The 15608-nt window shown below is 36.8% G+C and overlaps 1 protein-coding gene across 5 annotated transcripts in view; it reads right to left on the reverse strand.

The window, feature by feature from the left end:
* Positions 1–15608, reverse strand: part of LOC132090940 (receptor-type tyrosine-protein phosphatase F-like) — a 219516-nt gene that overhangs the window by 20174 nt on the left and 183734 nt on the right. For all 5 annotated transcript variants that reach the window (XM_059497709.1, XM_059497708.1, XM_059497707.1 and 2 more), the window contains 5 exons: positions 15195–15410; positions 11991–12148; positions 10794–10906; positions 5617–5714; positions 1189–1312 (listed from right to left, as the gene is read on the reverse strand). In XM_059497709.1, the coding sequence (XP_059353692.1) occupies positions 1189–1312; positions 5617–5714; positions 10794–10906; positions 11991–12148; positions 15195–15410 (709 nt within the window). The remainder of the gene's footprint in view (positions 1–1188; positions 1313–5616; positions 5715–10793; positions 10907–11990; positions 12149–15194; positions 15411–15608) is intronic.

A 15608-nucleotide genomic window follows, 5' to 3' on the forward strand; every position in this document is an offset into this window, starting at 1 on the left:
CCCAATTATTCATTTGTGAATTAATCTGGTAAAGAAGAGTAAACTTGCAGCAGCTAACATCTCTTGATTCAATAAATCAGACATAGTGAGTCAAGTTAACAATAAACTGCATCATAGTAAAGGCTTTGTAAAACTGTACAGCGTTTTTAGCTTATTAAACAGCATTATCTGTCCTACACCAACTTTGCACACATTTCCTATCATGTTAGTCAATGAAAGACGATCTAACCAATCAGAGTAGGTGTGGGGCGGGGCTGCAGGTGCAACCCCGCCCCAGGTGCAGCCCCGCCTCGATCTGCAGGCTGCAGCTGGGTGTACTTGGCTTTGGGGAGCAGAAGAGACTCAAAAAAGCATTCAAAAAATCTCAGTGACCTCAAACATTTTGGGCCTATTTTAACGATCTAAACGCAGGGTGTCCAAATCCACTTTTGCTATTTTAACGACGGAAAAACAGTTGGCGCGCCCGGGCGAATGGTCTAAACGGGTTGTCCCTATTCTCTTATTGAGTAATGGGTATTTTTTGGGCGTAACGTGCAATAAACCAATCAGAGTCTCATCTTCCATTCCCTTTAAGAGCGGATTTGCAATTTGCATGGCAGAATTTGTCAAGCGCAAAGACAGAACACGTCTCAGAGATGAAACAGAGCTACTCGTGTGCGAGCAAATAGATAATAGCCTAATTCTGATACATGCGATGACTATCCATGATGACATGTAGGCATTTATATATATATATTTCTATTTATATATATTTAATTAACCTACATTCTTATGCATTGCAATCCTTTAATTTGTAATATTTGGCATGTTTGTGTGCTGCTGTTTGTCCCTGTGTTTAATAAGCAGCGTGTACGCTCTTTAAATAACAAAGAAAAAACATTGACTTTAGACTTTAGACCAGGTTTGAGTTGGTCTATGGCGCAGTCTATTTTCAGCTTCTTAAAATAGCAATGCACCAGCAATGCGCCTGAACACACCTCTTTTTTAGACCAGCACGCCCATGGGCGCACAAATGGGCGCAAATTCATTTGCTAATTAAACGATGTGGCGCTGGATGGGAAAATGCGAATGGCGCTGTACTGAAACTAGCAAACACGCTTACACTGCTCCTTGCGTAGCATTGCACCGGGTGTATGATAGGGCCCTCGGACCTCAAACTGGTATAAATATGTGTTTTTTTGGACTCACCATCAATGGGGGTCAGCATGACTCTGGAGTGATCGTAAGCGATGACGTTTGCATAGCGGTTCTTGGGCTTGTTGACCTCCAGGTTGGAGTTTTCCCAGGTGAACTGCTGGTCGGGGTCAACAGACTACAGAACAGAAAGACAAAACATGAGAATGTTTGTTAGAAAGCTTGACCAACAAAGGAAGACAATAGACACATTTAACCTTTGAAATTATCCAGTTCGAATACTAAACATCACATGAGAAGGAGAAAGAGTTAATCATTCTTTCACATCATTTAAATCCTCTGCAGACTGTTTTCCAGCAGGTTTCTGGAAGCTCATATGACAGGTGACTAGAGAAAACGGGTTTAAAAAATAAGAGGGTTTGGTGACATCAGCCAAAAACTAAAGTCAAAGTAAAGGTGGAGCAAGTTTCATTTCAGTTTGATGAAAGTTTACAAAGCCATGGAATAATGTGCACCAATGAATCATTCATAGTAAGATGAGTCTGGCACAGCAGGAACTGATGCTGCAAAATCTAGCAGACGCACCACACAGTGAATCTCTACCTTGACCTGCCCACGATCACGCCCGGCGCTTTAGAGACCTGCCTAATCCAGCCCTGCTGTTATCATAGCGATGAGATAACGGGTCAGAGGGTGAGGTTCAGATGTCTCCCTGCATCACATTACTGCAGCTATGAGACGCTATCAATTATAATAAACAAAACATATCATCTATATGAAACATAATACCATTCAAAAATTTGGGGTCAGTTAAGATATTTTTTGCCAAGGTTGCATTTATTTGACCAAAAATACAGTAAAAACAGTAATATTGTAAAACATTATTACATTTTAAAAGACCTGTTTAGTGTGTGAATATATGTTAAAATGCAATTTATTTCTTTGATGCAAAGCTGAATTTCCAGCATCATTACTATAGTCCTTCAGAAATCTGCTCTAGAAACATTTCTGTTTATAAGCAATGTTAAAAACTACCGCATATTTTTATGCATTTTGTGCAAAGATTAAAGAAACAGCATTGATTTGAAACGGACATCTCAACTTTTTATAACATTATAGATGTATCCTTGTATTCTTGCTGAATAAAACTATTAATTTATTTAAAAAAAGTCTTGATAAACCCAATCTTTTGAACGTGAGATGAGAATCCTCTTAAAAGATGGTGGATGGTGACATGTACAGTTCATTCTAAGGGCAATGTGACATTACTCTAGATGTATATAGAATAAAGAGCAACCAAAGGCTGAACTTCTGTCTACTAACAGATGGATTGTGATAATCATTGTGTAATAATCATTAATCACTATACATCTGCCATATTTCAAATGATTGTTTGTCAGCTTAATCTGTCTCACAGCACAGATTGTGTGCATTTGTTTGTGGTTATGTATGATTATGTGTTTGTCATGAGAATTGTATTGATCTCTGGCAAAGGCTGCGTCAATGCATTTATAATAAACACACACAAGCCTTAATTGCTTTTATGTGTTTCGTATCTTAACATTGTGTGCTAACCTGGCACAGTAATATTCACAACAATGAATCTGGGAATCTGGAGGCCAAAACGCAACACGATAACAGCTAATCAAGAGTTTGTGATGAGTTTTGTCAGTTTGTTCGCACAACTTCTATATCTTGGACTTGCATGACACCTCTCCAGATGGAACTGATGCATTTTTCATATTATATTAATGTTTCTCTGCATCCACCATCGGTTCTTTCTCATCCATATGTGATAGTTAATATACATGAGGAGCGGTACTTCAGACCAATGGGTTTGTGGTGTGAATATAACATAACTCTGACCTACAGTATGTCAAGTCTCCTGAGCAATGAAACAGCAACATCTGAGCAATAAAATATTCATTTGAATAACACATTATAGTGTCACTCTGTCACATTATATAGTGGAATCTTCTCTCTCGTCTCTGTCTACTGTATGAGTGGCTATTCTTGCCTTATTCAGTGGTCTCCTGTTTTTTCCCTGTTAAAAACATCACAGATTTTAATGCAGGTGTATGTATGATCTGAGGATGTGTTGTCCTCGTCTGCTGTTAGCTCTGTCCTGATCTGTGGTTGCTCTCCATTATAAAAGAAGGATTTACTTTTTAAAAATGTCTCTAGAGGTGAAATACATTCACAAAGTTAATATTAATGTACCAACAAGCTTCGATGAGCTCGACTGAAGGTCTTTTAATGTTTTTGAAAGAAGTCTCTTCTGTCCATCTAAGCTGCATTTATTTTATTAAAAGTACAGTGAAAACAATAATATTGGGAAATCACTATTAAATATATATATATATATATATATATACTTTTGAATTGTAGTGTATATTAAATTAAATGCATGCTGTACTCAGGAGGACATTCCCACAGATGACAGGCTCACACTGATCTATCGCTATCTTATTATTTACCTACAGATATATTACTTTCTCTCCATCTTTGTACACAGTTCCCTCCCAATAAGCCTGTCTTTATCTGTTTATCCTGTTAGCTTCTTTTGTATTGCTCTTTAATGTGAGCCATTTGGCGTTTGATTAGATCACTGTTGCTCCGACAGTATTTGATGTCTTTATTTTTGTCTTGATTGTTTAAGTACTCAGAAGAGCTGCTCAATGTACAATAACAACTCAAGCAGGCAGCAGAGTCCCGCCCCTTCCCCAAACACACACACACACACACACACACACACACACACACACACACACACACACACACTGCAGGATTAGCCGTCTAATATAGCAGGTGACTCTTACACTCATTACACTCATAATAGAGTTGTTTCCCAACTTTAATTTCAAGCTCTGGTGATTTGGGTACTGCCTGAGTTGCTGATGTGTGTGTGTGTGTGTGTGAACAGGCTTATATATCCTGGTGGGGACTTAAACCTGAAAACACACAGACTCATGGGGACTCGTGTCACAGTGGGAACCTAAATTGAGGTGTGTGTGTGTGTCTGTGGAATATCTGTAAATCCATGTGTAACTTGTAGTATTATGAAGATGCACAAGTTCTTAGTGTCATTGCAGCACATTTGAGTAATGCAGAGCAGTACTTGCTGAACATGAGATGTTGAAGAGTTCACATTCATACAATCTTTCTGAGATTGTATGGTGAACACATTTAGCTGTTTGTCTGTGATGGAGTAGTCACAGCATCAGATAGTCGGCCACAGGCCATCGGCTGACTTTCTGAACAATTCTGCACACAAAAATTTCAACCTCTGGCTCAAAATTAGCTCTTCCTTTATGTTTGGCTGGCTTTATGAAACTTGTTGCAGTAGTTGTGGTTCATCAATCTAACAAAGGTCATATTTTAAAGCAATAATGCTTCTGACAAAATAACTAATCACTGGATTTTTCAGTTAATTGCCAGTTTCTCCAGTGTTTCAGAGATAAAGTTGGTCTATTATTGTGGTTTCAGCTATTTTGAATAGATATTCCCCTAACTAACACGTAAAGCATAAAAAACTGTGTTTGGTAGCTTTACATAGGGTTCAGATGAGAGAATCTCTTTCTAAAGAGAAACCATAAAACAAATGTCTGGCCAAACTAGCAATGGAAGAACTCAATTCACTTTCACGTCTCATGGATGTTATTTTACACTCAATGGCCTAGGACCTAAATACATTGCAGATATGCTCACTGAATATAAACCTAACAGTCAGATCATTAGTATCGAGACAGAGATACCAAGGGTTCACACAAAACAAGGGGAGTCTGCTTTTAGCTATTATGTGCCCGCAGTTGAAACCAGCTTCCAGAAGAGATCAGATGTGCTAAAACATTAGTCACATTTAAATCTAGACTCATCTGTTTAGCTGTGTATTTATTTAATGAATTGATTGCACTGTATGCATTGCATACTTTATGTATAATCATTTTCTGTTTTTAACTTTTAAATTAATTAAAACAAAATTTAAATTCCTTGTTTTATTGTTGCTATTATATATTGTTTATGATTATTTTACTTCCTTTTATGTAAAGTACTTTGAATTACCTTTGTTTATGAAATGTGTTATATAGATAAACTTGCCTTGCCTAAATGAATGTGCTTCCCCAGTACTGTATTTTGGAGCTCTATTTATAACTGATCTGCTTTAAATGTTCAGCCATAATAAATCCACTGTCTCCTTTACTCTAATCTTCAGTGTCTTGTCCTACAATTTACATGTTCCACACATGCAGATGTAGGTCAGAACAAGCGCAAGTGTTTTCCAGCTGCAGAAGTTATCCATAATGGATGTGTTATCCCCTCATTGTCCAGATTTATCTAACTTGCATACATTTTATGTAAATTTCTGATGTTTGAAGGACGTCAAGCAATTATCCCTCTGTGGCTTTAACAGAAGGTATTTCTCCTCAATTCTCCTCAAGGTTGTTTAGACGGACAATCTTGACATGACTAGGGAAGAGTTACCTCATATTCCTGTGAGAAGCGTAGGCCGTCGTTGGCTTTCAGCCGCTCAATGTGGTCAGCCAAAGCACTGACAGAAACTGGAGGGTGTTCCCGCATTCCTGCAGGGAGAAAGAGAGGATGAACCGATAGCAGAGATTTCTATTGGCCTGTTTGGTTTTGTTTGGCTGAACTGAGGAACAAAAATACTTTGTTTCACACAGTTTTTAGGCATTTGGAAGATGGGCACACATGATAACAACCCAAAGCATGAGAGAAATAGAAGGCGAAGGAGAAAGCACTAAGCTTTTAACACCATGCTATATGCTAAGACTAGCGGCAGTGATATAAGCAGTGAACGGACATGCTCATTGGCTGAAATATGAACTGCTTCTGGGTCAATAGCAAGGTGGCTTGAGCTGTCCTGTACAATCAAAATGGCATGTAAATGACACCAGCATATTACACAGAAGGACTACATCCAGAGCACACATTAAAAAACACAGATTGCTTTTCCTCCCATCCCACATCTGCTCAACTGATTTGTTTGAGACGGACAGCCTGTGGAAAGGACGTGAGAGATGGTGAAGCTTTAACTCAGATCAGCCAAAGTGGTTTAGGGGCGTGGCTTTGTTCTTGATGGACAGGGAGGAGGAGCATAGAGATGAAGGTAGTGAAAGTTCACACAGGAACGCAAGAGAGAAACTAACTTGAAGTGCTGGGGCAGCTGAAGGCACTGGAACCTGCAGAGAAAAGATGAGGAGGGACTGTGATAAATGTCACTTACAGAAGAGAGAGAAAGAGGAAAAGAGACAGAGTATGTGCAGAAAGAGCAAAAGAAACAGCCATGAGGAGCAGAAGACAACATGAAAACGCTTTCCCTACATATTTAACTTATTTAATATGAAATATTTCTGAGTGAAACAAAATATTCAGAGCAAATACAAGGTTCTGTCATGAAACTCAAGATGGCACATTCAACTAAATCTGATATAATCAGATGATTGGTTTCTTTCACATTCAAATACTGTGCTGGTGCTTGCTGTAGCAGTTGCGATGTGCTTTAAAACCCTCCACCTTCTCCAGCTCCACCTGTGTAGATCTGCACCAGGTAATTTGTCATATATTATATATAGGGGTTATTTTAAATGTGTTTTATGTGCAGCAACAGTATTTCTTACATGTCTGTGGATGTATTGGCAGTAGCCAGTTTTAGTAGCACTTGCTGTTTAAATAACATTTAATGCATAATATGTTCAGAGTTATTTATTAAGTAAATACACAACAGTTCAAAAAAAGAGTTTATATATATATATATATATATATATATATATATATTTTTTTTTTTTTTTACTTTTTTGAAAGAAATTAATGACCTAGGCTGCATTTATTTGATCAAAAGCTCAGTAAAACAGTAATATTGCTAAATATTTTTACAATTCCAAATAATTGTTTTGAATTTGAATATATTTCAAAAAGTTCTTTGTTCCTGTGATGAAACCTGAATTTTGAGCATCATTAATCCAGTCTTCAGTGTCACATGATCCTTCAGAAATGGTTATAATACACTGATTTGCTGCTCAAAAAAAAAAAAAAAAAAAATCTGATTATCATCAATGTTGATGCTTTATTTTCAGGATTCTTTAATAAATAGAACGTTTGAAAGAACAGTATTTATTAGAATCAAATCTTGTAACATTATAAATGCCTTTACTGTCACTTTTACCTATCCTAAACTATTGAACTGTAGTGTAAATAAGGTCAATTTCTACATCAGCCTTCCAAAGAATGAATCGAAGCACTGCAATCTTACAACTGAAAGGCACTTTTTCGTCCTTTAGTTCACATTAAAGCTCTTGGTTCAGAAATCAAGAACTGGCTTTCAGCATGTCAAAACACAACAGGATGTTTAAATCGCACCTTGTGTATCAAAAGTTCACTGTTATGACATGGACCAAAGTATCAACGAGGCGCTCTAATATACACAGAACAAAATTATAAATGCAACACTTGTTTTTGCCCCATTTTTCATGAGCTGATCTCAAAGATCTAAGACCTTTTCTATTTAAACAAAATGCCTATTTCTCTCAAATATTGTTTTACAAATCTGTCTAAATCTGTGTTATCGAGCAATTCTCCTTTGCCGAGATAATCCATCCACCTCTCAGGTGTGGCATATTAAGATGCTGATTAGACAGCATGATTATTGCACAGGTGTGCCTTAGGCTGGCCACAATAAAAGCCACTCTAAAATCTGCAGTTTTATCACACAGCACAATGCCACAGATGTCGCTAGTCTTGATAGTGTGTTTTTCTCCCCATGTGCTCCGTGACCTAGTTTCTCCCTTGTTTTGATTGTTCAGTTGATTCAGGTGTGTCTCGTCTAATTATCCCTTGTTAAGTTTAGTATTTATAGCATGGTCTGCCCCATGTTTCCTTGTCAAGTCTTCAATGTTACGTGTGTTTCTGCTTGCCCTACGTTTGGATTATTAAAGACTGTTCTACTGGAATTCTCCCTCGTCTCCAAGTTTCTCACTCTGCACAGTAGGCGCTGTGACATAAACACAGTGCCTAAAACATCAAACATTTATCTAAAACACAAACAGCCTTTATCTGTGAGGTAAGACATTTTTACATTTTCAGTGTCCTGAAGCTTTTTGAAACACAAGTTCTGAAGTAAACAAAACAACATGGTAGTATGGTTCTTCATTTGATGTTTCAAAAGCATGGATAATCAGTTCCCATGGCAGGGAAGTTGACATGAATATTTCTCCCAGATTCGCCATGAGAAAGATTGCGCATTAGTCGAGCATGCACTTGCAGCCCAACAATCTGACATAAGAACATGAGTCACTTTGCAACTGAAGCAAAAGCAGATTCTTATTGAAGTCAGCAAAATGTCTGAGCATTCAGAAATTTCCCCTGAGAGAGAGAGAGATAGAAAGAGAGAAAAATAGAAAGAGACAGAGGGAGAAGTGCAAAATATGGATTGAAAGGAGCAAGAAAGAGAAGGATTCTCTCCAGTGAATCAACCTGTTTAATTCTATCCATCATGTTCAAAGCACAGTCTAAATCAAATGAAGCAATAGGATGTGATGCTGCTATGTGTGTGTGTGTGGTTTGAGATTATCTGGCAGGTTCTGCTCCTCAGTGTGTCCTTCACCTGACAGTGCGGCTCTGTGAATAATGTTTTGTCTCCACACCGAAGCTCCAGCTGAACCTGACGTCCATAAATCCAGTGAACAGTTCTGTCTCTCTTTCTGAGGTCTACATCCAAACAACCCCAAACTGATTTGTTTTCTAAAGAAACTCTGTTCCAAAACCTAGTGAGCATTTTAAGGTATCAAAGAAGCACTGTTACAAAAGTTGTGCAGGATCATGACTCTTCAGACCTCGTTCTGAGGCAGTACTGCATGCATCCTTCAAGGATCTCAGAATGCATATTCAAAGATGATGCATAGGTGAAATGAAATACCTGTGATAGTCCAGTCAGTATAGAAATGTATGAATAAAATAGTTCAATACCCAATCTTTGTGGGTGCTGTCCTTACGCATAATGGAGTATGTTAGAAACTAGGCTAATAAGAACCTTGTAGAACATCCAGTGTTTTACTATTTACTACTATTTTACTACCATTAAGATACTAGTTTAATCAGATTTTTAAAATTTTATTATTATTGTTTTTTTTGTTAAAGTTTTAGTTAACTTGTTGTTTTTGAACAGTGAGATTAAATGTTTTTTTAATATAAAAAAACGTAAATTTAATAACTATTTTCTATTTGAATAAATATAAAATATATTTTAAAATGTTATTTATTCCTTTGATCAAAGCTACATTTCTAATTTTCTGATTTCCTGTTCAAGAAACTTTTTTATTCGGTTGAGTACATTTTTTCACGATTCTTTGCTGAATAGAAAGATCCAAAGATCAGCATTTATATGAAATTAAAAGCTTGGTAACACTTTAGTATAGTGTCCAATTCTCACTAATAACTAGTTGCTTATTAGCATGTCTGTTATTAACATATTGGCTGTTTATTAGTGCTTAAAATCTATGTATAATGCATGACATCCATAATCCTACCAAATACCCTAAAACTTACAACTACCTTATAAACTATTAATAAGCAGCAAATTAGTTGTTAATTGAGGCAAAATTCATAGTTAATGGTTAGTTAATGGTGAGAATTGGACCTTAAAATAAAGTGTGACCAAAAGCTTTTGTAACATTATACTCTCTACAATTCAAAAGCTTGGAGTTGATATTAAATAGTAAACTTGTTTTGCTATGGCACAATAAAGACAATAGTGTCAATTTACTGTTAAAAATTAAATTATTTCAGCTGAAATGACCTGTGTTGTTCTCTTTTTATATTGGCCCATTTTAACTGAATGTTGTGCCGTAGCTCAAGAAGTTACCTGCTGATACTCTAACTCTCATAATTTGAAAACAGTTATATTTTTTGACATTTGAAAAAATATAGAAATATTTAAGAGACCCATGGTTATTCATAAAAATATCATTAGATCTCATGCATAGCTTATTTGATGGTATTATAAGTCATTTACCAAAACATGGCCCATTTTAGCTGACTTCACCCTATGTAATTTTTATTAGCTATTGTTAGTTACATTTTTTTTAAACATCTATATTGTTTTTGTAATTAATTTTATTTCTATTTTGATTTAGTTATTTTAGTCCATAAAGTGATAAAGGTTGCTTTGGCAACTAGCTAAAATAAAAGGTTTCTTTATTCATTTATGAATTTCAGTTAAAGTTTATTTATTGTGTATGGTTTAAGTTTAAGTTAACTATAATACCTGTGTATTAGCCATATTTAGAGACAGGCCACTCTTATTCATCATGGATTTCTATTCCACTCGTATTATTATAAAAATCTACTGGTTGCTGTATATTATAAGGTACAAAGCACATTTTAATATGGCTAATATATAGATATAAACTGTAAAATATGCAGCCACCAATTTGCCATTCTGTAATACTAGAAACACTGACACTTTTTTTATATAGTGAATTTTATGTGAGCTGCTCAAGTTTTCAAGAATGGCCCTTCACTGGCCACACATGGAAAGTCTCACTGTGTTTGCTATAAATGTGATGAGCTGTTTGTACAGTAACTCAGTACTTTGGTGTTAAAACAATAGGAGTCCATGAAAAATGTCCATCATGACGTTGTACCTTGCGTTTGATAGTTGAGCCTCCTCATTTCCACGGGGTCAGAGGAATGGGCCAGTAATTGATCTTTAACTCCAGCTGAGTGCTCATCTTTAGCCGAGGGTGAGGAGCGCTTCCTGCGCAGACAGGAAATGACATCACATTTGGTTAAACATTAGAATTAGTTAACATGAACTGACGTTCCAAAGCATTTATTAATCCTAGTTAATGTTACTCTCAATATTCACTAATACTCTATTAAAATTAATAGTCGTATCTGTTAATATTATTTAATAGACCTGAGCTAACGTGAACAAAGAATAATTGCATTTTATTAACCAACTCTAACAAATGCTCATTGTTAGTTATTGTAATGTATTAACTGATGTTAACTAATAGGACTTTACAGTAAAGTGTTACTGATATTTCCCATGTGTTAGTATGTGTTAGAGAGCAGCAGCACTAATCTGAGCTCAATTAAACTCTTCAATTGCCTCTCATTAAACACCAAGCACAAACAAAGCACAGAGCGTTTGTTATCGGATCAAAGAGAGCCGCTCGATACCCACCTCTCCTGTTTGCTGCATCCCACAGAAAGAGACGGAGAAGCACAGGAGAGAAAAAAGAAAATGTCACAGGAAGAAAACTGCACAGACGCTGTGTGTAGGGCGAATTTGTCAGCAATGTGAAAATGCCATTGCTACTAATGAGCTCCGATTCGAGCTGACATTTGCAAAATGAGTTTTCTTTCCACTCAATAGACATCTAACTTGAACTCTAGGCATTTGATTCTCCTGCACTCTTCAATAAGGCAGAATGGATTTGGTCATAATTGAGAAGAGGGGCACATTTTATCTGAGACTTGGACATAATTTGGGGAGGTCACATTTTTGGTACAGTAGGTGTGTTATGAAATATAATTTCTGCAGTCTAGTTCAGAAATATATTACCATTATTTGATCATTAAAGTTCTGTGAAAGTGTTCAGGAAAAAAAAGAGATTTAAATTGCTGACTGTCATAGTGAAATAAGATTTCTTGACTTTTTGATTTTCTGCTCTAACATTGAGTCAGCGATGTCTCTGAGAGAAAATGGCTACTTATATCTGACATGAGAACGGCTACGGACGGCGAAAACGAAAATATGGTCACTTAAGCAGAATGCAATACATGCAATCTCAGTGCTGGATGAATGATGGTATTTTTCAGTAAAGTAATAGCACCTCTTGAAGAGCAGGATGGTGATGACGATGATAATGATGAGGACGACGGCCAGCACTGGTCCCATCACCCACAGCATCTCTGGGTCCTCAACATGACGGGACATCCCGCTGTGGAGCTTCACCATCATGGGATCAGAGTAAGGGCTCACCGTGAACATCTTATGATACAAAAAGGAAGAGAGGATGGAGAAAGGACAAGAATTACTCAAAAGATCAAAAGACATTCATACATATTCTTTATTATGACTACTTTGCACATTTCAACATTAAAGTTATCAAAACTATGACATAATACAAATAGAAAAGGGAAGTATGTAGTAATAAAATGCATTAAATCAGGGATTCAAACTTTTTTTGCCAGTCAAATCCCTTTGATCTCAAATATTTGTTTTTAGTTGAATGTGTAAAACACATTTTCCTTTAACATTTATCACTTTTAAGTATGTTTACTAGTGTATTTAGGTTTATTTATAAGGTTAAATTTTGTAGGTGTTTTTCATGAGACAGCCAATAAGCGTGTCACTGTTACTGTCAGCCTCAATGTGATGTTTAATGACATTCAGTGATCACATGCAAAGTGAAATCTTCATATTTGTGTTTGAGCAGAGCATGAGGAAATACTTCATATCTTCAAAGTAGCACAGAAGTCAGGCTCCTTCCACAAACGCTGGCAACTAATCGTCTTAGTAACACCTTTTAGACAGCACAGCGGGGCGCAGGAGAAAGAGGGATGGAAACAGGAAGATAGAGGGAGAGGGAGAGAAAGGGCCGAGGGAGGGGTAACCTCTTCCATCCCGCTGAGAAGCGGAGGATACGCATCATCAACCAAATCCCATAAGTGCTACACCTTCTGCATTCCCTCCGGAAGCGACACCAGGAACCACAGAAACCATCGCAGCACAGAACTCATTTACAGCAGTGCAGCTCAAACACAGAGTCTCAGAGGAGTCTCAGCGCTTAAACCCACAGCTCATCCAAAAAATGAACACATTTCACAAAATACCTTCTTCCATGTCTGCAGAGGAAAGAAAGCCTTAAAGGTTTGGAAAAACACACTTTCCTATCACTTTCCAGTATAAATATCTAAACTTTTTCTAATCAAGATCAATTTACTTGAGACAGAAAATGATTTAAAGTATTAAGTCTAGTTTAAAAAGAAATAAATAAGTACAAAAATGAAGTGATTTTATGCTTGGGTTAAAAAATAGTCAACTTAATGAAAAAAGTTTTACTCGTTTTTAGCATTAACACTTAATTTTGACTTTTTTTTCCTCAGAAAAATTATTAAAAAAGGTAAATGTAAATTATTGATAATGATTTTTGCAGTGCATAAGGGTGAGTAAACGAATTAGCTAAATTCAATCTGAGATAAGTTTTATCTCAATATAAACACAGATTAGAAAACACATGCAATATCTAATTTGACACATCTGTGAGAAAAAACCAAAGGGAATTTTTTTTTTCTCAGTAGCTGCTCTTGCATCGCTTAGGAGACTTTTTAAATACATAAAATCAGATGCAGATGAGTCTATAGTAGACACTGTATAAATCTAGAGATACAATTTTTTATGTCGAGCAGCTTAGACAATTTATAGATTAAGTTTATACAGAGATCTATATTTCTAAGCTACAGACAAATTTGAGCATCGAGAAATTGTTGAGATATCTCCTGAAACTCCCAGATACATGTGTGAGATTCTCCATGAACCACTCCTTAATGAGCTTTTGTGTGCATCCTGATTGGCTGCTTTCCATTCATTCACTAGCATTTATCCAAAGGAAAAAAGCACTTTTCACTAAACCAATGACTCCAAGTTCATCTTTCATGCAATTATGTAAGAAATGAAAAGGCTGTGATGACTGGATGAGCACTCATTGCGCTGTAACCTTGATGAAGTTGTTTGCTCAGAGGGACGGGTGAGTGCTAATGTGCATGAAACATTATAAAACCAAATGGATCAACTTTCAGGCTATAAATCATCTTAAATGCATGTCCCATCATCTCAGACTGAACAGATTTATTTTTTAGCCTTGATACAGTACTAAACCTCATGGAAACACTTTTGCCTCCTTTCATATTTAAAAAAGTATTTTTTTGTGGCTGCTTCACACTGAATGTCTTTGTCCATTCCAGTATGCTACTTTTCCATTGTTATAACCCACTAGATGGATGTGTTTGACCATTGCATCCCATCCCCCCAAGTTCTGTTTATATATACAGTATATATATATATACTTTAATAGAAATGTATCATTAAACCTGAAGTAATCAAATGACCGGATTCCACGACTGCACATTTTGGACTGCACAGTCACAGGGATCTAGATCTGTCAGGTTATTATGATCAACACCTCTGTCTCTCTCTTCAACAGGATTGAGAGTGAAACTGTGAGCGGAGAGAGAGAGCGTCTAAAAGCACTGTGGGAAACGTTCACAGTGATCAGTTTAATCGGCACTACCTCAGATGGAAGCACATCCCACAGCGGGAGTAATGCATCTCTGACTGACTCCAGCCACTGTTTACTGATGCATATTCATGTGTGTTTTGATTTCTCCATCACATCTTCTCCATCTCTTCATCTCTCCAGCCGTCACACTCTCTGCTGATCTGTCGCAGTTCCTCATGTGTAGTCTCTTTCTCCTTCTTTCTTTCATCTCCTCCTCTAATCTGTTTTTCTTTAAGTGCTGCGGCAGTTTTGCATTTGACCTCTTTCATCCAATTTCACACTCGCTAGTCTGTTTACTAGCCCACCGCAGACTGTCCTTTCACAAGAAACCTCTCCTCTTCTCTTATTTTTTCTTCTCTGATTTCTTCTTTCATTCTTTCTAGGTTTATATATCTAGTTATATTTATATTAACACATATATAGTCTCAAATGTCATATGTGTATATCTGTGTGTGTGTGTGTGTGTGTGTACCTGTTATTACCTACTTTATGGGGACCAAAAGTATAGTAATACCAGTAAATTTTGTACAAGTGGGGTCATTTCTTTAGGTCCTCATAAGGAAACCAGCATATAAATCATGCAGAAATAACTTCTGTGTGTCTAAAGTCTAAAATGCATAAAGTTTTGGTTTTGTGAGGGGTTGATTGAGTTAGGTAAGTGGACAGAAAATACAGTTTGTACAGTATAAAAACCATTTTGTCTATGGAATGAACCCATAAAACTCAGAAACCTGTGTGTGTGTGTGTGTGACTCACTGAGTCCCGGTCCTTCAGTGCTGCCAATATAAACGTGCGATACTGCTGCTGTCCAGGTAGAGGTTTGTTATAGAAACCGCTGTAGGTTTTCTCGTCTCCTAACACAAAGGTTTCTGGAAGATTCTCCAGCTTGGCAGCGATGTAAGGCCACAGGAAGTCCTGAGTTTGTCTCCTCCTCCTCTTCCTCACACCTGAGTCTCCATTACTCCCCAATAGCTGATAAATCACAGAGAACACATCACATGAAGCACATCAGTAAAATGACAAACAGTGATATACTGGGGAAAAAAGCATCCTTCATGCATAAAGCCACTGACATGAATGTCTTATAAAAGTTTTATATGGTGCTAAATGATGTCAAATTTTCGGGCAAATTGGATTAATCAAGAGATGTTTTTCAAAACATTTTTGACT

The sequence above is a fragment of the Carassius carassius genome, chromosome 17 (assembly GCF_963082965.1).
Source record: "Carassius carassius chromosome 17, fCarCar2.1, whole genome shotgun sequence".
Classification (NCBI taxonomy): domain Eukaryota; kingdom Metazoa; phylum Chordata; class Actinopteri; order Cypriniformes; family Cyprinidae; genus Carassius; species Carassius carassius.